Source organism: Schistosoma mansoni (genome assembly GCF_000237925.1).
Source record: "Schistosoma mansoni, WGS project CABG00000000 data, chromosome 2 unplaced supercontig 0120, strain Puerto Rico, whole genome shotgun sequence".
NCBI lineage: Eukaryota > Metazoa > Platyhelminthes > Trematoda > Strigeidida > Schistosomatidae > Schistosoma > Schistosoma mansoni.
The window spans coordinates 46298-67124 of NW_017386000.1; the positions used below are offsets into that span (position 1 = coordinate 46298).

Genomic DNA, 20827 nt, shown 5'->3' on the forward strand with positions numbered 1-20827 from the left:
AAAAACAATTTGTTCTTACCCTTAACATACCCTGGTAATGCTGATTTATTATCCAGAGTAGTCATCACATTGTTTTTGTGTACTTTATTTATTTTCTTACCTTAACCTGTCTAGTTGACCTTTTAATTTTCATATAAAAATGCCTTAACAAGTATATGTGTGATCAGATTGTTCGAAATGTATTGCGCTAATATATCACATAATTCTGATAAACTTCGTCTTCTCATTGCATTATCGAAATTCATCGAAGGGACTAATTGTTTTAAATGATAGTTTCACTTGACTTAAAAGCAGCATTTGACTCTGTAGACCGAGAGGTTCTGTGGCAGTGTCTGTCATTGAAAGTTGTACCTGAGAAGTACATAAACCATGTGAAGGCTCCTAACTCGAACACTACCAGTCGAGTCAGAGCTTATGGCGAACTATCATTTGATTTTGCAACCTCAAGTGGTGTCCGACAAGGTTGTCAACTATCTCTATTTTTGTTTACTTTCATCACAGACCTACTGCTGGAAATAACTCGTGAACTGTAAACACGAGGAAATCAAGCTGGCTCCGGACGTGGCTGTACCGACCACATATTCAGCATTCGTAGATGCAGACCACTTGGATGGTGTACGGTTGACTATCGTAAAAAATGATTGAAGACTGTGTGACATGGTTCAGAATCGATCACAATGGCGTAGGTGTATACACTCTCTGACTTCCCTTAAACTATGAGATTAAAATTGCTTCATATCTATCTTTCTTCCCGTACTATATCCTTATATACAATCTTTCTTTTATATATTACCATCATTAAATTAACTACTTATCTGAATTCGGTGTACATCTTGTTGTGCTAATAAGGTATGACAACTTGGACCGATGCATATATGTGCCTGGTCCTACGTTGTAGCTGACTGACTGAAAAAAATCCAGTGTTCTGAAAAATGGTACTAAATATGTTATGCTTTAAGAAGAGGAAGAACGATACAAGAAGCAATCGAGTGATGATGTGTTGCACAGATATACACACACTGAGTGTCTATCTATCATCTGTAACACTGATATCAGTCGCGCTTTTAAACCATTCTGTATCCACCGGAGGCAATGTATATTCCAACTTTGGCCATAGCTTTGGTTTCCCAATATTAGACGAGCAAGGCATTTGACCATATAATTCGCATATACATTGGCGCGGGAACCTACAGTTGATTAAGAAATGATTAGATTTTTTAGAATAAAAATTACTCCGTGCCAAAACTTGATGGGTTTTTTGTAGTCAAGTTATTCACCAAGGAACTCTCAGATGGAGCAGGCTTCCCAAGAAGTGTTATCAAGTGATCATAGATATCGGAATTCTTTCGAAAAGCACAATTTACCACTTGTTCTTCGTTTTTTTCAAGGTAAATTTTAATAAATGGAGTCGGAAACATATTTTTGAACGTTATTATCTAGTGAGTTAGTTAGAAATGCGTATTAAATAATTACCTGGACGTTTGGATTTCTGAATTGTAAAGGAGGAAGATGCCATTTAATGAATTCATCACATCCGTGTGATATTTCTGCTCCGGGGACATGATTGATGACAATAATCTTGACACCATCGTTCAGAAGTATTCGTCCAGCTTCTAAGTACTTTTTAGTCCTTGTCACCGCAGCACGTCCACCCTTCAGAAACGGCATTCTCCAGAAGTTATAATCTAGTTTTTCAAGTTCACAAGAGAAAGGCTTGTAAATGTTTTGAAAGATTCTGTAGTCTAATGAAACTTAATTTATTAGATGAGGTTCTATATCGCTTATTTATATTTTTTGTCAAGTTCGTAACTTTAGGCTTACTAGCTGTCGATATGTATAAACTGCATATACAGCCTGAAACCAAATCTTCAAAAGTACTATTTTATAAACATTTTACTACACCACACTTCCTAACTCTTTTATACGGCTAGTGTTGCTATTTGAACCAAAATAGAACCATAAACTTTTGTATTTCCTGGTTTGCTTACCTATTTTACTTTCTTGTGAATAGAAACACCGCAAAGATATATTAGAAATGACCAAATAGCATTTTTGGGCCTAATAATCTGAACAAGGTGGGTTAATTGAAAAAAAAAACCCAGCTACTCTTCAATTAAATATCATTCACTAAGTTTGAGCGCACGATTGACATCAGACCTCCAACTTTTCTAAAAAATGAAAATGCTATTGATTTAACTCCCCAACCAATTTCAAAGCCTTGAGCTAAAATCTGCTGAGTCAGACCTAGTTTTCTGGGGGGGGGAAGATGATACATCGGGGTAATCAGAAAAATAATGAGTGAGTGTGACTTCACAAGAAATAGCTTTTATTTCTAATAGATGAGGCATATATATTTCAGCGATAAGGGTTGGGATAGTAAATCTATCCCCTAAGCCGAGTTTTTCATGTTGCAGAGGAAGCAGTAAACACTAGTCAAGTAAATAATCTGCGTTCCATTTATCAACCATTTAAGAGAAATCTTAGGACAATGGTCTTGTGATAACCACTAGAAAATAAGCCTAGCTAATCGAATACCCGAGACGCTTGCTGCTATAAGTAATTATTTATTTGCTGTCGAACAGGAAGTCAAAAATACACTTATGGTCTGAGTGTGGTTCAGAATTTTATTGTCATGTTATAAAACAATTATGTGCTGTTGTCTGGCTTCAATCATATTCTTGAACTAAATATACCATTTCATTTTGTAAGGCGAAAAGTTTTGTGACGGTTTACATCACTGACAGGGAAGTATGCCACCTTACTTACAGCTTTCTAGGAGGGAAATTGTTATCAAATATTAGACAGGACAGTATAAAGTGACTGGTTGATCAAAGTTATATACTCAAATCGTTTTTCACTGTTTTTGTTCTGTGGATAATTCAGAAAGTAACATGGACTTCTGTTCCCTTAGCTTTCGACTGACGCACTATGACGACTAACATCATTGACTTAGAAAAAAAATGACGATGTCTGAAACAAAACATGTAAGGCTGTGAATTTACTGTTAGTTTGACTCCTGTGAGAAGCTGAAGATTTTCAGTTGTCCCAAAAGATGATGGCAACGCTTCAGTGGTACCGTCCACTGACGGAGATTACTGATCAATAGAAGGTCAAACTGTCGCCCACCATTTGAGCAACGCATTACTTAATGACCTTGGCGCCGCATTCATTTATCTTCCACTGCTGAGTGAGGATAAACACCACATTATCAGATCATCTAAATGGTTTAAATGGTTTTGGACGGAGTAGAGGAAGGTTTCGCTTAACCTGCTCCCGTATTTAGTATCAGTGAGTGATCGATACCTCCAGGAAGGAACCTAGGTATATTATTGATAAAATAGAAGAAGTTGGTAAACCATAGGAAGGTACTATCCTTAGTCCTTAAGAATATAACAAGTTTTCTCTCGAAAGACTCCTGTGAGGTCTTTTGGACTAGCTCAACCGGTAGCGAATCCCAGCATTTGATTACTCCTAAGGAGTTGGAGGTATGCATACAGTCCGTTCTGCTATGTTTAGCTTCAGTTTCTTGGTGTTTCTACTTCGGTTTTTGTTGAGACCAAGCTTAATTAGGTGTTAAAGGGGATGTCCAGAAGTTCCAAGGATACTTTAAGCCACTAGATTGTCGCCTCTAAGACGCCTGTACTCTAGTGGGTAAAGGTTAGGTGATTGGAGACGCTCTTCATAAGGCTTGAATTTGAGTCACCGAATTGGTTTTGTGGCTCGCCGTTGGATACATTCCAGAGTGTCTCTATGCTTTTGGAGTGAGGAAGGAAATACTATGTTTCCGCACTCTAAGTAGGTACGAATAAAACTGTTGAAGATTATGTGGAAAGTTCTGTGTAACTGGCCGAAAATCCGCTTCAATGCCACAAGTGCGTGGTTTGTTCGAAAAGCACTTTTGTCGCGGTTAGCTTGAGGCTTCAAATTTTAGAGTACTAATACCCCCGGATTTTTCAACTTAGGATACCTCTAGAGAGGAGTTACACAAGTTGTAGGTATGTTGAAGTAGTTTGTAATAAAAAGTTATTGGAGGTATGACTTTTGTTATGTTGTTTTTTTCTATTAATACTGACTGCCCTACACTTGACACGTTCGTAACATGATTAGGCAGTGCATGCAGTGGTAAATAAATCCGCGAAATAAATAGTTCCATAAGTTTTAGGCACAGAGTAAAATTGCTCTCACCGTTGTAGATCCGATCTTTTACAGCCAGACTAACATCACGAAGGTGCCAAAGATGGCCCAGATTGGAATATGCCACTCTGGCTTTCACTATACGTGTGTCGATCTCATCACTCACGCCCCCACCAGCACTTATGTAGCTACCTAGATTCACGAACTTCTCAACTATTTCAATCTGCTCACCCCCCAATGTGAGTACAGGATAAGAATCCTGCCAGTCTTGTAAGAGTAATTTGCACTTTGAAGGCGCAAAGCACATACCGTACTTGCAGACACTGATTGCCAACTGATTAAGTGTGGATTGCATGCCTTGGGCATTATCACACAGTAAGGCAATATCATCCGCATACTCGAGGTCGAGAAGTCTTTCTCGAGGTAACAGATTCACACCGCCATTACTTACATCCATCAGAGCTGTTTCCAGAATGTCATCGATAGCAAAGTTGAAGAGGAATGATGAGATTGGGCAACTCTGCCTAACTCCACTGCTTGAATGGAACAAGGGAGAAAGGTGGTTGTATGCCCTCACTCTGCCTGAGGTGTTTGTATACAGGGCCTTTAAGATGTTAATAAACTCCTCAGACACACCCTTCTTCAATAGACAATCCCAGAGAACAGTGTTGTCCAAGGAATTGAAGGCAGCCCTGATATCAAGAAACACTACGATTGTTGGCCTGCGATAAGTATGACGGTGTTCTAACATTTGGCGGAGGGTGAAGATGTGATCAATGCATCCTTGACCAGAACGAAAACCAGCCTGCTCCTCGCGAGTCAATCGTTCTCGGGTTTCAAACAATCTACGAAGAATGACAGAAGCCAATAGTTTGGACGCAATCGGAAGTAGACTTATCCCCCGATAGTTGTTACAGGAACAACGTGAACCCTTTTTAAAGATAGGGACGACTATCGATTCATTCCATGACTTTGGAACACTCTCTAGCTCCCAGACCTTTGTAAACAATGCAGTCAATTCCTTAGTCAGATAGCCACCACCATCTTTAAAAAGAGCCGGAGTTAAGTCATCTGTGCTCGGTGATTTGTAGCGTTTCAAGAGTTGGAGTTCTTTGCGGACTTCCGCCTCATTTGGTTGATCAGTCTTTACCAGCCATGGGGGCAGGACAAACTGGTCCATGTTGCTGGAGCAACAGGCCAGTTGAACTGCCCTTCGAAAAATTCCGCCCATCCTCCAAGACGTCGATAGATGTTAGTGATTGGCATCCAGTCATCCTCACAGATTGTTTCACTCACACCAGACTTCTTGTTGCCAGTGGCTCGGATGAGTTGGAAGAGCTTCCGGCAGTAACTAGATGCAGCTGCTGCTTCCATCTCATTTGCACGCTCCGACCACCAAACTTCTCGGTTCTTACACAAGCTTTGCCCGATTTCGTTGCGTAATAGCCTTCGTTTATGGTCAAACTCACGGTCACCCGGAGTAGACCGACGGGCCTCGATCAGTTTCAAGGAGTCAGAAGAACGTTTTGCGACGCCGCAAGCGGCTTTACTCGCCATTTTCATGGCGTCGTGAAGATGCAACCAATGCTCATCTATACTTTTCGGTGAGATGGTAGCTAGCCTAGAAGCTAGCTCTGTTCGATACTTACTTGCGACAGAAGTTGCAACCAGTTTACTAACATCAGTCTTTTGATGACGGTCAATTTGCTGGCCACTGAAAAGTAAGGTGAGATTGGCTCAGACCAGGGCATGATCACAGTCCATATAAGTACTCAAAAAGGAGCTGCAGTCTCGCACACAAACACGCCAGCGGTAGATGATAGCGATGTGATCAATCTGAGTTCAGGCTTGAGATGCAGAGGGAGGACGCCAGCTGGCACACCGGCGATGACTGTGCCGTAAGTTAGTGCTAGCCAGAAACAGGTTGTGGTCTGTGCACAGTTGCAGCAAACGGTCCCCGTTATCTGTCCTGCGACCAACAAGTCCCCATCGGGAACCTAGATGACTCGTCTGTGCCTAGATGCCCGACCTGTGCATTCAAGGCTCCGGCTAGTACCACAATATCTGTCGAGCGCGCTTTCTGGAGAAGAACAGTCAACTGGTGCTAGAATTCATCCTTGATTACATCCGGGCTGAAATTTATCGGGGCATAGGCGGAGATGACGAAAAGACACCGATTCTCACACCGATTTCTTCTCACTTTGATCAAACTTTCTAATCCAATTCGCTTAGAGCGACACCAACGCCGGCAAGACCAGACGAAGATGCTACAGGGTCCCGCATAAACGCACGTGAAACAAGCTTTTCGAAGCGACAGATGGAGAGTGGATTTGTAGTACTTCACTATAGTCTTGAATACGAGTCTCGGGTAGACAACAAACTTCAACATTAAGATTTTCCAAAGACATAGCCAGCCCTATCTGTTGTCCGATCTGCATTGGTGTGCGAACGTTGAAGGAGGCCAGTTTGAACGGCGTACGTGGTTTCAGAAAAGCTGGTTCAGTATTCGTATTCGGTAGAAGCATTCAAGTTCAACCAGACAGTGACTGGAGATCGTTTAGATGGAACAGAATTTCGACGATGAGCGAGCTGCTGCATAGGTTGGAAAGTAAGGATACACAAAATTAAGGATAAAAGGGAGTGAGTAAGCATCGTAAATAATAATGGTAATAATAATAATAATGTAAATTGTCTGACTGTTAGTGGGAGCGAGAAAAGCATTGTGAGCAGAAAACGTTATTTCATGTTCGCGCGAGGGCTGTGATACTGCCCGGGTACCCAAACCGAAGCAGGTTGTCTTCTTAGGGGGCCACACCCCAAGCCTTTGACCTAAAGGTCTAACCCATAAGGCAGTGGAGCATCGTGAGGAGGTGCAGTCCCATGGTAGCCGGTGACAAACGATTGGTTCATACTCCATTTGTTCCTTCAGGATACTGGAGCCCATGTGCACCATTAGTTCGGAATCAGGGTTTTCCAACTCCCCCAGGTGGACTATCCGTGTCCACCAACCCGGGTAAAGCGCCGGATATTAGCTTAGTGAGCCTAGGTTAAACGCTTCCCTGTATATCGATAGCCTTTCAACTATATCTTCTAATCTCTTCATTTCTGACTTCAGATTTGACTAGGTTGGTGTACTTTAGTTATAAATGTGTTACGTGTTAAGGTGTTGCCAAACTCCGAAGTCCTGTAGAATCTTTATACCCTCAAAACACAATCTTAAAATTTTTCGTGTAAGCCAGCAGAAATGACTGATGACGAAGAGCACCGTTTATCATGAATTAAGATAGCATATCTAATAATCACCGCTTCATTTTTGTTGGTTGTCAGGTTCAAGGTCTAAATTTCAGATGGAAGCTTAGATTATCCTCACCCGCAACTCAGATTAGGAGATAGAGGGGAATGAAAGTGGACTATTATCGTTGATATGAAGTTAGATCCATACTGATGTTGTGCCAATTAAGTTACATAAACTCAACGATACATGGAATATTTTTAAAAGTAAGATAAACTTAAATTCCCTCAAAAATGGATGTAGGACATTATTTAAATGTCAGTGACTGAATTCCTTGATCTTGGAATCATCACACAAATGTATTGACAGCGGAAGGAGATAAAAGACTTATAGAGCACTGTATATTCAAAAGAAAGACTAATAGGTCGTGTACACACCAAAGCAATCTAAATATTCCGCGGATGCCCAGTGTTTAGTAGAGCTGCTGACCGTGACACCTTTGTGATCGAGAGATATAAACATGGCCAGACCAGAACTCAGGAAGTAAAATGTCCGAAGATGCGTTTAGAAGGTAGTCAGTGTGTTGAGAAGCATTCGAACCAAGCTGACCAGCCATCCTATAAGATGCTTATCTGCGTCTAGCAACATCTAATAGTCTTTTCTCACTCGAAGGATTTATGACGTACGTAGTTCTTACAATAATAAATGTACAGTGAAAAGTTCGACACATCGACGCAGAGATTATGCGTCTCGATTGTGTGTTGGGACGATCAACATTAATGAGGTTTACTTATAATAAAGAGGCTTCTGGCCGGTCGTTAGTGACTCTTTCTTTAGCTTCGTTCTTATTAATGACATAATACTCGAGTTCGTGATGGAGAACTTGATAGGGTCCTTTGTATGCAGCTTCTCGTGGTCGATAGTTTTAGTCTCGACTTACGAAAACGTGCGTATTAAGTCGTTAATTGGGGTGAACGAACACATTAGTTGATTTCGGTCGAGCACGTGTAGGTCTGACTGAACCAGCTGTGTTTATGAGTTTGCTCATGTGGGAATTAAGATCCACATTCAGCGATGAAGATAAAGGATTCGTAGCTTCACTGATTTCTAATCTTACAGTCCTTGAGGCTGAACATACAATAACCGGGAAGACTTACATTCTACGTTTAACACTTGAAAAATGTCAAAATAGGTGAGCGCAGAAACAAAATCGAGATGGTATTGCTCCACCATGCGGGAGTTAATACTTTATATAACCCCTTTCCTTTCACATTGAACATATTACTTTAAATGCAGCCATAATATGTTCTTGTAATGTTCATAAAAAACATACTTATTATGGAGATAAGATGGTGAGTGCAGATGAGAGGGTGACCCCTACTTAAGGTTCTGTAGGTTAGGTAGGCATATCGTGGCAAATCCAGTGTTAGGTTAGGTCTGTTATTCTAGCAGCATAGGTGGATGCAATAATACCAACGCATACTTAAATTCTACAAATCTATGAGGACATCGAGCACTGTTTCACACGTAACGTCTTTGATAAATACCGCTTCTAGCCATTGTGTGGAACAGTCCACATGTGTTGAGAGATAAGACTATCCATTTGGACATGCTTAGGGTCCCACCTAGTCGTGATAAAGACGGTCGAAACGAACATCAAGGGTTGCGAAAGAGCCCAGTGAACACTTGTTTTTTTCCAATAACCTTAGATTTCTACCGGCTTACACAGGGGCATGCTCACCCCCAACGTCTTTACTTACATCCGGTCAGTAAAACCGTCCTGTCATGAGCTTGATGGCTGCTCAGTCACCTGATTGAGAAAATTTGTGAAGCGTATTGTAGACATTGAGTTGATGATGTCTCGGCACGATTAGACGATCCCTACCTGTAGATGTCACTTATTAAAGCTTCCTTACCTGTTACTATCTGCCTACCTTGTAGTCTCAGATTTTCCGAAGATAACTCGTTCCGAAGATCAGCGTCTTCTTGAGGCTAAGCGAGTTTCAGAAGGTTTATTCTCTGTAAAGTTGTACGAGATAAGGCGTCCACCACTACATTATTTACCCTAGAAATGTGTGAGGATCTGCAGTAACCTGCGAAATGTGGTCCAGTAGTAGGGAATCTCGAGGAGGGAACCTATCTGCGGATGAGCTTAAAGAAAAGGTAGGAGGTTTGTGATTTGTGAAAAGAGTGAATTTTCGGACTTCAACAGAGTGTTGAAAGTGTCGTACAACACAATATGTAAGTAGGAGTTCCCTACCGAATGTGCTATACCTCGATTCGTTGTCTAGCCACCGTCTCGAGAACAATGTCAAAAGTTGTCAGGTGTGGCTAAACTATTGCTGTGAGACTACTCCGACTGCAAAATCCGACGCATCTACCACGATACTAATGAGCATTTGATGTCCTAGTATGCGAGCATGGATGTTTTTGCGATAATATCTGGAACTGTGGAGAATGCTTCTTTGCACATTTGAAGTCTCAAAAACTGTCATCGATGAAACTGTGGAAAATTTGGGGACAATTCATTGACCGAAACAATTGCGCGAAATTTGGCGGAGTTTAGAAAAAATTAAAAAAATAATATTGTAGAAATGTTAATATTTGTATTATTATAAAGTCGGTCGACGTTTATGCCGATACACTGTCCTTATGAGTTGAATTTCAATTACATGTGCATTTGTAGGCTAACTGAAAGAACAAAAGTATAACCGTGAAAAAGGATTCCAACTGGTGCCCCAGTTAGTTTATAAGTTTGGTACAGTTTGTTTGGTTACGAGGAGATTTTCTCGACCTCATCATAACTTAACAGTGATAGAACTTAGTAATACTATTAAAACATATGAATTGTTGTCAAAATTCCTTCGATATGTGAAAATTCGTAGTTATGTGAATTTCGGACAGATAACTAACAGCAATTAGTTAAACATGAGTGTATTCATGAGAGACATGCTCTAGACTCAATGTTCCTTATATTCATCTCTACCGGCTGATGGTGCATACTAGTTGCAAGTACCGCGTTTCGCATAAGTTAGAAAACGACTTATTACAAATATAGCGATTAGGAATTGTTGAAATCTACCACGCCTATGTGCCATAAATACAAATGCTGTGGTGTTGCACGACGCTTTCAGCTAAATAAAATCTTTACAAGATGATAAACAGTGAATGATGTTCATGTACTTACCAGGGAGAACATAAGTTGTAACCAAGGGGAGTACACTCCCAACTTATGTCTATGATAATGACTGGAACCTTAGTAAATGTTGGGGTAAATTCAACAGTGTTTTCAGGAGATTTGCTCGACTGCTTACACTGATGATTTGTATGAATGATTGTGTAGCTAAACCTCCAATTAGACTGACAAGGTTGTAAGATGTTTACTAAATGAGTTCGTGATAGAGAAACATATCTAAATCATCCGTAATGGATGAAGATAACGACAAGACGACGCTATTTAATGATAATTACAAGTCAGTTTGCTGACCGATTTTGATAATAGTTTCATCAACTTTATCGATCATAAAACGTGATCATCAATTCATGACAATGCTTTATGACGATGTCATGAAACCATAATGTTTGGCTAGTTATAGTGTTGATTTGAGATAAGATAGTGGAAAGTTGGTACTGTTGTTATGGGTGATTGTGTAATATCAGAAGCTCGTAGTGTTAACATTATGTTAATTTCAACAGTAGGTCCTGGAGTTTTGGTTTTAAATGTTTGTTTGACCAACAACTACCTGATACTTTAGTTGCTATACTGCTGCAGTACGAAATTACCTAATTTGGTGACATTACGGTTTCAACCGTGTCCGTCTCTTCAGGCAACTAATATGATAGCCCAAGTCATAGTCCCAAATACGTAAGGCGATAACGACTATGATGGGCTTAGTGAAAAATGTTAAAGACTGTTCAAATAATTACTAAATTCAAATGACATAGAGAAGATATAACGCAGCGCATGCACATGCCAGGTTAACATGCAGGTTGGTGTGGCATATGACAAATTAAAAATAATAAAGTCGTTCGAAAATGTCTTTTATGAAGTTGAGACAACCTGTAGGACTACAGTTAGGAATATGACGAGTTACAATATAGACTTTTCATAAGAAGTTACTGTAGTTAGCTTGGTGACATTTATAAACACATGAAAAAGATGGCTAGAACTAAGAAATGTTAAATAATTCCTGAATCCGACATGCTTCGTCTGTAAACAACACACCTTTTCATAGTACTATGTTGTAGTATGGGGCTACTAAATATATCTTACACCAAAAACGTTTTTTGTATGAAATATATACGGCTAGTCTAAGTGGAAATATATACTAGTTAAGCCAAATCAGTAAACCATACAGCAAAATAGCAAAACTCGCCTGGATTATTTTCAGGGATTAGATCAACTAATAGATTTGACGTATATAAGGCCAGTTGTGACAAAAAACAATGACCCAAAAGCAACCAGATTGAACACGCAGTATTCCAAGCAGTTCCTGGATGTGCGTGATGCTATTCACTTTGTCACTCAGTCGATTTTGTGAAAGTCCAAGAGTTTAGATAAATACTTGGCTTTCAGCGTATAAACAATCTGAAATGAGATTAGGATTACAGAAAGTTTCACTGGTGGCCTGCTTGAATATCAAGGCTACCTATTTCTGTCATCTAAATATTTCAACAAGTTGTCTGTTTTTTATCCGTTTTAACACTTCATTATGTCCATTAATCGCGTAACCTATACGGACGCATTTATGAAAAGCTTACGTCCTTTTGCTGCAGAAATTACAAAAAAGCACGATAAGAGACATCGTGGTGGTTGGCGATATGCATTAAAGAGAATGAACATTAATCAAATATAGATTCGCAAGCTGCTAAATTCTAACTGGCGATCACTAATTAACAAGTTGGACTATCTTCAATTCCTACTAAGTCAAAACATGTATCGTAATTGTGGTGTCATCACAATTCAAGGATCTTGGTTAACTGATTTACAGGACGATTTCTTGGTATCACTACTTGATTTCAATATCTACCGTCAGGATCGATCAAGAAATAAAAAGAGGTGTAGCAGTGGTGTAGCTACGTTTGTAAACGTTAACTAGTGTTGATCTTTTTTTGCTTGTTTCAAGTTTTCAAATGATTTAATCGGCTGTCTAACTTTAAGATGCTCCCCAAACACCTGAATAAATACAAATATGTCTATGTTACCAACATCTACATTACTCCAGACTGCACATCATCTGCGCTATCTGTTTTGGTTGACGAATTTACTGAATTCGCTGTTGCTGTCTTCAGTTGTTCACTTTCACTAGTATGTGGAGATTTCGATTCATGTGACTGTAGCTTCCTTACATCACTAGGTAACCAAAATGTACTAGACTTTCCAACTCCTTTGGATGCTCATTTAGACTTAGTTTTAATAATGATGCGAGTACATAGGCGACTCGCAAACGTGCTCCGTTGTCTAGCTTGGGTCACTGTATAATTCGCGTTCCACCTAAAATATATGGAAAACATGGAAAGAATACATCCTCACACCAGCCCAAAAAGTCATATCTAGAAATTACTCAAAAGGAAATGTACGAAATCTGAAAAACATGTTTCGTACGACTAACTGGGAATTATTTACAGATGACTCACTGGAAAACACCACTGATGTTATTACCTGCCATCCTAAATTGTGCTTTGATATTTGTTTTCTTACTGAAACCTTCTTTTTAAGTTTTGATCGACTTACACCTCTACAACTTAAACGACTACGGAGGTTAAAAAGAAGAATGTATAGCGAGGAAAACTCTTTTGAAGTTCGCAAGCTAAATGGTCAAATAAACCTGGAGATTAGACGTCTCAACTCTATGTTTACTCAGAAACTCCTATCTTGTAAAAAGTCTCCAAGTATGTGGAAACTCTTTGAAGAACTTACAGGGGACAGGCAGATTAGAAGCGATAACCAGCTGAAAGTTTGTCACTTAAATAAGTCTTTTGTGCGTCAGTCACCTGACGTCATGCTCCTTATATCCACCCACAGGTTTGAAGAATAATTGTGTTTCCAGCTTCCCTGAAAATGATTTACAAAAACATCTCCAGTCACTTAATTCATCCCAATGTCTGGGACCTGATGGTAGCCCAAACCTCCTCTTAAAAAAAGGGGTTACGTTCTATGTTATCCATTCACGAATATCTTTAACAGATCCTTCCCGACTAATCTCATACCGAAAATGTGAAGAAAGATAAAGATAATCCCCTACCTAGGAAAGTATCTGATGACAAAAATGTGAAATTTAGACCTATAGCAATAACTTCATCTTACCTCAAAATAATGGAAGAAATTATTGATACTCTCACTTCAACCCGCAATAAAAGAGCACTATGATTCGTATCAGTTTGCTTATAAATGCAAAAAAGCACGTTAGATGCCGTTGCTGTTCTGCATCATAATATAGTGTTTGGCTTGGAAAAGGCTAAAACGTATGTTCGATACGCTTTTCTGGACCATAATTCTGCTTTTGATTCTATTCCAAGACACCTCTTACTTAACAAGTTGACCAGCGTCAACACTGACTCCTGGATAACCAATTGGCCATGTTCCTACCTTTCTGGAAGAGAACCGTATACTGTGTTTGAAGGAATGTGTTCAACGTCTACTCTGTCTACTGAAGGTGCGTCATGAGGAGCTGTTCTTTTACCTCCTCTTTTCCCTTTTTTCTGCATGATCTGCCTTCTTCCACAGAAAACACTTTTGTGAAATATGAGGACGACCCCACTGTGTGCATGCCAGTTTCTAACACCTTACATCCCATAGAAATGAATGAGTTTTCGTCCTGTAATGAATGATGATCTGTTGTTAATGGTCTGTTACTCAATCCATCTAAATTTCAGGCTGTTAACTTTATCCTGATACATAGACAGCACCCATATACTATTTTGGTATCCCATAATGCTTGTGCCATTGGAGACTCATTAACACAGTGTCGAAGGTCAATTATCTTGGTGCTACTTTTTCCACTGATCTCTCCTGGAATTATCATGTTTTACTGTCATCGAAAAAAGTTTACCGTTTGACTTGCTACATAAAGAGGCTGCATGCTTTTGGGATTACTCACCATTTACTCATACAATTTGTAAATTCCTGCATATTACCTATTATTCTTTGCTGTTCCTCATTATTCTTTCCAGGGTTTTTGAGAAAAGACTTCGCTGTACTGCGAAGATTGCTGAAAGCAGTTTGCGAGGTGTGGTTGATCTTTTGAGGTCATTATAAATATGCTTGTGGATAGACATCTGAAGTCTTGCAAACTCCTGGCAGGTGTTCTCTTATCTGATACTAAATATCTACTCCACTCATATCTTCTGGCAGAACGATACGTAAATACATTAAAATTCATGCATGCAAGCAAATTTATAAAAGTTCCGTAACACCTTACTTTGCGAATATACAGTATGGAAAACAGATTGTTAGAGTGAACCTAGTAAATAACCTGTATTCTGAAGCATGTCTCAAATTTGATAATGTTTATGGACTCGTATTTTTCACCTTTTTTCATTCTTGAAAAATTTTTGGGGGAGGAAAATACTTGTTGAAATACATCGTGCTGAGAATTATATATTGTACCGGAATACAATATTGAATAAAGCCATTAATAATAATAGTACTAACTTTATAGTCCAAACTCACCGTAAGTTTCCGGAGTATTGTCTTCGTTGTTAGGCAATGGAACTCGAAAATTGGAAATTGGGCAGTCAGTGGTTGGAAGAAAAGGTATTCTAGGATAGTCCATGGTTTAAGACAGAATGAAACGTTAACGGAAGAAACAGTATGGAGAAATAGGTCCAGATAACCATTCAGTCCTTACTCATGCTGCTAGCCAATGTCTATTTACGTCATTTAAAGGCCACATTTGCTAGAACTTGATGTTTTAACAAGTTTTCTTCGCCGAAGCATGTAAGTGCTATCAAAGCTTGCTAGTGAACCATCGTAGCTACTAATTAATATAGATGACCATTTGTTAGTATCGACTGAGCTAGTACTCTATGAGTACTAGTCAACATTACAATACGACAATACACGTGTGTATTAATCGGAGGACGAATAGAATAATGGGTTAACATAAGTTAAAGTGTGAACAGGGATTAATGATAGGCTACGTTTATTTAGTAGGGCTCACCAATCAGAATTATGGTCTACTTCGTTATTAGTACTGCTCTAATAGTAGACCTTATCCTAAAATTGTAGACCTGTCATGATGTGACCACCTAATCTATAAGATCTTACGTGGAAGTCACATTATTGTCTACACTGACTCTTCCTATCGTAAGAATCACGAATACGGTGTTACATACTTCTGGAAAACACATTTAGTCTGGAGATAGAACAACATATTTGATATGGATAGAAGAGATAAGTTATATAAGAATGATCATGCCTGAATGGATTAGACATGGCATCCGATGAATTGAATCAATTAATCCCCCCTTCCTCATTGTTGGTTTTTTCCGAGTTAAGTGTTGAATAACTATTTTCTCAGTTGTCTCATGTTTGGCTTTGAGGATTGTGTGGTTGAAGCACAGTGATATTATAAATCTATACAACTTCATATCTTAAAATTTCATTTTACTAACCTTCCTTTGGTCATATCGATTAATAGATTATAGTGTTGTAATAGTTTCAAACAAATGATCGACATAGAATCTCTTCAACAACAATATTTCAGTACGTAGGTTCGCACCTAATATTCGTGTTGTTCCGTTGTACTATTTAAACTTGGATTAATATTAATTTGGTTATTTATTCTCTGAAGAAGTGGCTTACACTAAGTCACGAAACGTCAGAAAATCTAATTTTTTTACTCCATTGGGATATTACAAATATGTTATTTACTTATAAATATGGGGTCATTATATATTACGACACATAGGAATAGGTCCGCAAAACAGTCCCTTAACTCTTGCATGAGGCATCCCGCATCGTATCATGGACTTTTACCATGTTCGACAGAACGCTCATAAATTATTGATCATCTGTCTGAATTTGATATCGTTTAGCCCAAGGGATGACTTATCTAGGAATTAGTGACTTTACCTTGACCCTACACTATACCATTGTGATGGATTGAAGGAAATCTAAATCACTTATTACATGGGTGGTTTGATTATGATCTTGAAATCGCTCAATTAGGATTTTGGATAACAATTGACTTCTTTTTTATCGTCTTCAATGGCGACGACAGTATGAGGACACAAAAATAGTCTATGGTATTTGAGCAAAGCACTTTCATGCTGGCTCTAAAATTGTACCTACAGTCGCGAACGAAAACTATTTCCTACCCAGGAGTACTCTATTTCTATGTAAGCGCATGTAAAATAATTTCAAATCATTTCGATGATCACTACCGTCAGTACTAACACAGGTTTTTCAATCGTCCACTTTTCTACGACGTAACATACTCACGTTTGAGTATCATCTGGAAAAATGATAAGATTCCGATTTAATAATGAGTCATTTCGTGTATTACTTTTCCTGTAAAAACTCGTGTTTAATCATTAATGATATCTGTAAAATTGCCATATTATAGTTTGTTTTAGTCACTTGCTTTAAAATAACCACGCTTTGTAGTTCTCACTTCGTTTTCCTAAACTCGTGGCGATGGCTTCAACAAACGGCAGTACGGAGATCTCTCAGGCTGATAAGAATGTAGAAATGTGGCGTATCAAAAAGTTGATCAAAAGTCTAGAGTCTGCTAGAGGGTAAGTAATGCATGGCCAGCCGTTTTACGTATTAGTAATGGAACGAGCATGATTTCGCTTATCATTCCTCCAAAAGATCAGATTACTAGAATAGCGAAATTGTTAGCCGAAGAGTATGGAACAGCATCTAATATAAAAAGCCGTGTAAATCGCTTATCCGTCCTGAGTGCGATAACCTCTGTACAACAACGTCTGAAGCTATACACTAGAGGTTAGGATCAGTAATTTTTCATTTTTTGTAGTTCCTACCAATGGCCTTGTTGTATATTGCGGAACAATAGTCACTGAGGATGGTAAAGAAAAAAAGGTCAACATCGATTTCGAGCCATTTAGACCAGTGAACACGTCTTTGTATCTTTGCGACAACAAGTTCCATACAGAGGTTTGATGATTTCCACCAATCTAACATAACTTAGGCCTTAGTAGCTCTGCTGGCAGATGACAGCAAGTTCGGATTTATTGTAGTTGATGGCAATGGAGCTTTATTCGGGACATTATCGGGTAACACTCGCGAGGTTCTGCACAAATTTACGGTAGAATTGCCGAAGAAACATGGTCGTGGAGGTCAATCTGCACTTCGCTTCGCACGTTTGCGGATGGAAAAGCGGCACAATTATGTTCGTAAAGTAGCCGAGACAGCAACTCAACTTTTTATAACAAACGATCGACCAAATATTGAAGGTCTTATTCTTGCAGGGATTGCTGACTTCAAGAGTGACTTAGGACAATCTGATATGTTTGATCAGGTAAGTACACTGGTGAATAATAACTTTTTTCAGAGACTTCAAGCAAAGTTGATTAAAACAGTAGATATATCATATGGTGGTGAGACAGGATTTAACCAAGCTATCGAACTGGCCACAGATACACTTTCTGGCGTAAAGTTCATTCAAGAAAAAAAACTCATTCAAAGATACTTTGACGAAATATCTCAAGTAAGCCTTAGTATATTTTTCTAAACTCTTACAAAGGATAGTGGAAAGTACTGTTTTGGTGTTGAGGACACCTTGAAGTCCTTAGAGATGGGTGCTGTGGAGACCCTCGTGGTATGGGAAAACCTAAGTGTAAATCGCTATGTCCTCAAAGTTCCAAATTCTGAAGGTTAGTATAGTACTATACTATTTCTGCTTCGATGTCAGGCGCAATTGTAAGTGATAAAGTGCACTTACAATCGCAGCGACGCAAATTAACGTGATCAATCGCATTAGTCTCTTTCTTGAGGGAATTGAGATGAGTGTGATTCTGAGTCAGTGATTGACAAGTCTCAAGTCCTAGATTTGTTAAAGTGAGACTCACATATTTTAAGGCTTTTGTCACTGCATTATCCTGCTTGCTTGAATTCGCTTGCAGGCAGTACACGTGACATACATCAAGTTCATGACACGGAACAATCTTGATGCATTGCTCTGAATTGAGTAAGTGCATAAAGGCATGGTCCTACATTAAATTAAGAGCTGTTTTACACAAAAGTTTTTTTTCTTTTAGGAAATAGAGTTATACACTTGCGTCCTGACCAGGAGACAGACCGCCGACATTTTGTTGACCCTGAGACAGGATCTGATTTGGAAATTTTAGATACACAGCTTCTTTTAGACTGGCTCGCCCTAAACTACAGGTCTTTTGGAACGACTTTGGAAATTGTCACTGACAAGTCACAGGAAGGTGCCCAGTTTGTTCGCGGCTTCGGTGGGATAGGTGGTAAGTATTTATTAACGTCAACCGTGACACATGTTTAAAAAGTATCGGTCAATTTTGTATGAGATTTTCAAATAGATCTGTACATAGCTTACAGATAATGTCAAGGCAACCTTCGTCATATGCAAACTGGTTAATAGACTCGACACCTTTATGTGTGCTCATATCAAGTTTTCTGCCCTCTAATGGGGATGTACAGTGTTTTTCGTTGATACATGTTCTGAACGGGACGGAAAATTGGAAGGTGTCGGAGTTTCGACACCACTGTCTCTTGGTTTCTGTTCTGTTCACTGAAAAGCGTTTCCAATCGTTGCTAAATTATGTTCTATGTATCACCGTGTAAACTTGGATTAAGAAAGGGAGTGGCGAAAATCAAACACTTCAAAGAAATTGAAAAGTTGATGAATGGATGGTGTATCTGTAGTATATAGGTCTTGACGCCGAGTCAACTAACCTCGGGATCAGATACCCGAAGAACTAGTATCGACACTCTCAATTGACGCGATTGAGATTAGGTACTGCGGCTTACTAAAAAATGAGCAACATAGGTCTACTAACCTTCTGCGCGTAGTACACATTTGAATAATCGTGCTAGTATACACCCGCCTTTAGTTGAACTGTTTCTGAGCTAACCTAGACTTCTGATGTATCAATTATTTTTGATTGAAACATGACCTCTTTGTCCAGTGCACTTTGGTGTTACGCATCTATAGTAGTAATCAACAGGCAGCAGTAAATTATTTATATTCAGCGGTAAAACAGTTGTATACATCTATCGTAGCTGGGGTTCATACCCTGTGAAGTATAAATAGTGATGAAATACTTTGCACATAGAGAATGTAGAAAGGTGCTGAGATTTGTTCACGTTTAGTAAGATTTTACATACTTATAAGTTATTGGTTTACTTCTGTAGGTATTCTACGCTACCAACTCGATTTTAATCATTTGGCGGGTGGTGATGTTGATTTCGAGGATGACTTCAATCTTGATGATTACTGACAAACCAGTCCAACCTGCGGTTGGCGCAGGTTTCCGTACGGCCGCTCTACATGGTTTGAACACAGGTTTCTAAGGATTATTCCCAAGGATAATCTTTGCAGAATTGAAAAACAGGCTTTTGAAGAATTCGATTTGATCTCGGTTGTGATACTAAATAATTTTCTTAGTTGTTGAACGTAGTTCTCAATGTCCTTATGCTTGGTTTCAATATGGGAATCGACTTTCAATTCTGCGGTATGGCTGTAAGTACTAGTTCGAATTTTCCGACTTCAGATGACCGCTTAAATAAAAACTATCGTTAAGAAATATGAAAACTAGCCAACAAGATTCACTACTGAGCTGCGTCAAATAATATATCTACTTCAGATTGAAGTGCATCTTATACAATCTCAAGATTTACGTCCCCTAAGTTAGTCTTATGATGCATTGTTGAGCTAATTTTCCTAAACGTATTTGCAGGTTCTCACTTTTAGCTCTTATATCAACACTACCAAGCAATATATCGTTCCATTAGGTTTTGCATGAATCTAAGTCGTTTTCTCTGGACACTGTTTGTGAGAGTATGTTTTGCCACTTTGATCAGAATCAGATTAACCAATCGGCAATCCTATTTTTTCAATGGAAGTAGTTTACAGTGAGTCTTTCCTATTTGGAGATGATTATTTTTCGTTCCGTTTTCAAGTATCTCAAGTCACAGCAGGCCGAATTACTAGAATTTTATGTTTTCGAATTATGGAGAGTTCAAGATTATCGTTTCCTTCGTCAGGACTCGTCATCTGTATATGGATTGGTGTTGGTACATCCTACTTATAAGCCACGAAATCAGGTGAATTTTACGCCTGTCTTCATCTCAAAGGTGTATTCAAACACCTAGCTATGAGGAATATCACGGTGCTCATATGCTGATATGGTGATCGAATGCGTTCCTGAATATCATACGAGGAAATACATGTACATGTAGAAAAACATATTACGTAATTTTAAGACCGATTTCAGCTTAAAAACAGTGCTTACAGGAAGGAGACG

The 20827-nt window shown here is 39.0% G+C and overlaps 2 protein-coding genes across 3 annotated transcripts; one reads left to right on the forward strand and one right to left on the reverse strand.

Moving 5' to 3' along the window:
• Positions 1–920: 920 nt before the first annotated feature.
• On the reverse strand, positions 921–3126 carry Smp_066620 (mitochondrial ribosomal protein S25, putative). Its single transcript, XM_018791546.1, has 4 exons — positions 3003–3126; positions 1474–1685; positions 1234–1436; positions 921–1187 (listed from the first exon to the last, which is right to left on the reverse strand). Exons 2-4 carry the CDS (start codon positions 1666–1668, stop codon positions 1028–1030), a joined length of 558 nt encoding a protein of 185 aa, XP_018645257.1. The 5' UTR covers positions 1669–1685; positions 3003–3126; the 3' UTR covers positions 921–1027.
• A 13842-nt stretch (positions 3127–16968) lies between these two features.
• Smp_066630.1 (eukaryotic peptide chain release factor subunit,putative) lies at positions 16969–19974 on the forward strand (the record flags this gene model as incomplete). Of its 2 annotated transcripts, XM_018791547.1 has the most annotated exons (8): positions 16969–17107; positions 17143–17318; positions 17350–17489; positions 17524–17853; positions 17887–18042; positions 18079–18208; positions 18593–18805; positions 19716–19974. In XM_018791547.1, the coding sequence occupies 8 exons, from the start codon at positions 17007–17009 to the stop codon at positions 19799–19801; spliced, it is 1332 nt and encodes a 443-aa protein (XP_018645259.1). In that variant the 3' UTR covers positions 19802–19974. The 2 variants fall into 2 exon arrangements, with proteins under 2 accessions (XP_018645259.1, XP_018645258.1); XM_018791548.1 differs by lacking the exons at positions 18593–18805; positions 19716–19974 and having other exon boundaries at positions 17007–17107; positions 18079–18306.
• Positions 19975–20827: the final 853 nt, after the last annotated feature.

What these genes read in the sequence shown, in the direction of transcription:
- Smp_066620 (XM_018791546.1), bottom strand. Translation starts at nt 1,668, where the DNA reads ATGCCGTTTCTGAAGGGTGGACGTGCTGCGGTGACAAGGACTAAAAAG. An exon ending in TCAGAAATCCAAACGTCCAG is followed by an intron (nt 1,437 to 1,473) that starts GTAATTATTTAA and finishes CTAACTCACTAG; the next exon opens with ATAATAACGTTCAAAAATAT. An exon ending in CCATCAAGTTTTGGCACGGA is followed by an intron (nt 1,188 to 1,233) that starts GTAATTTTTATT and finishes AATCAACTGTAG; the next exon opens with GTTCCCGCGCCAATGTATAT.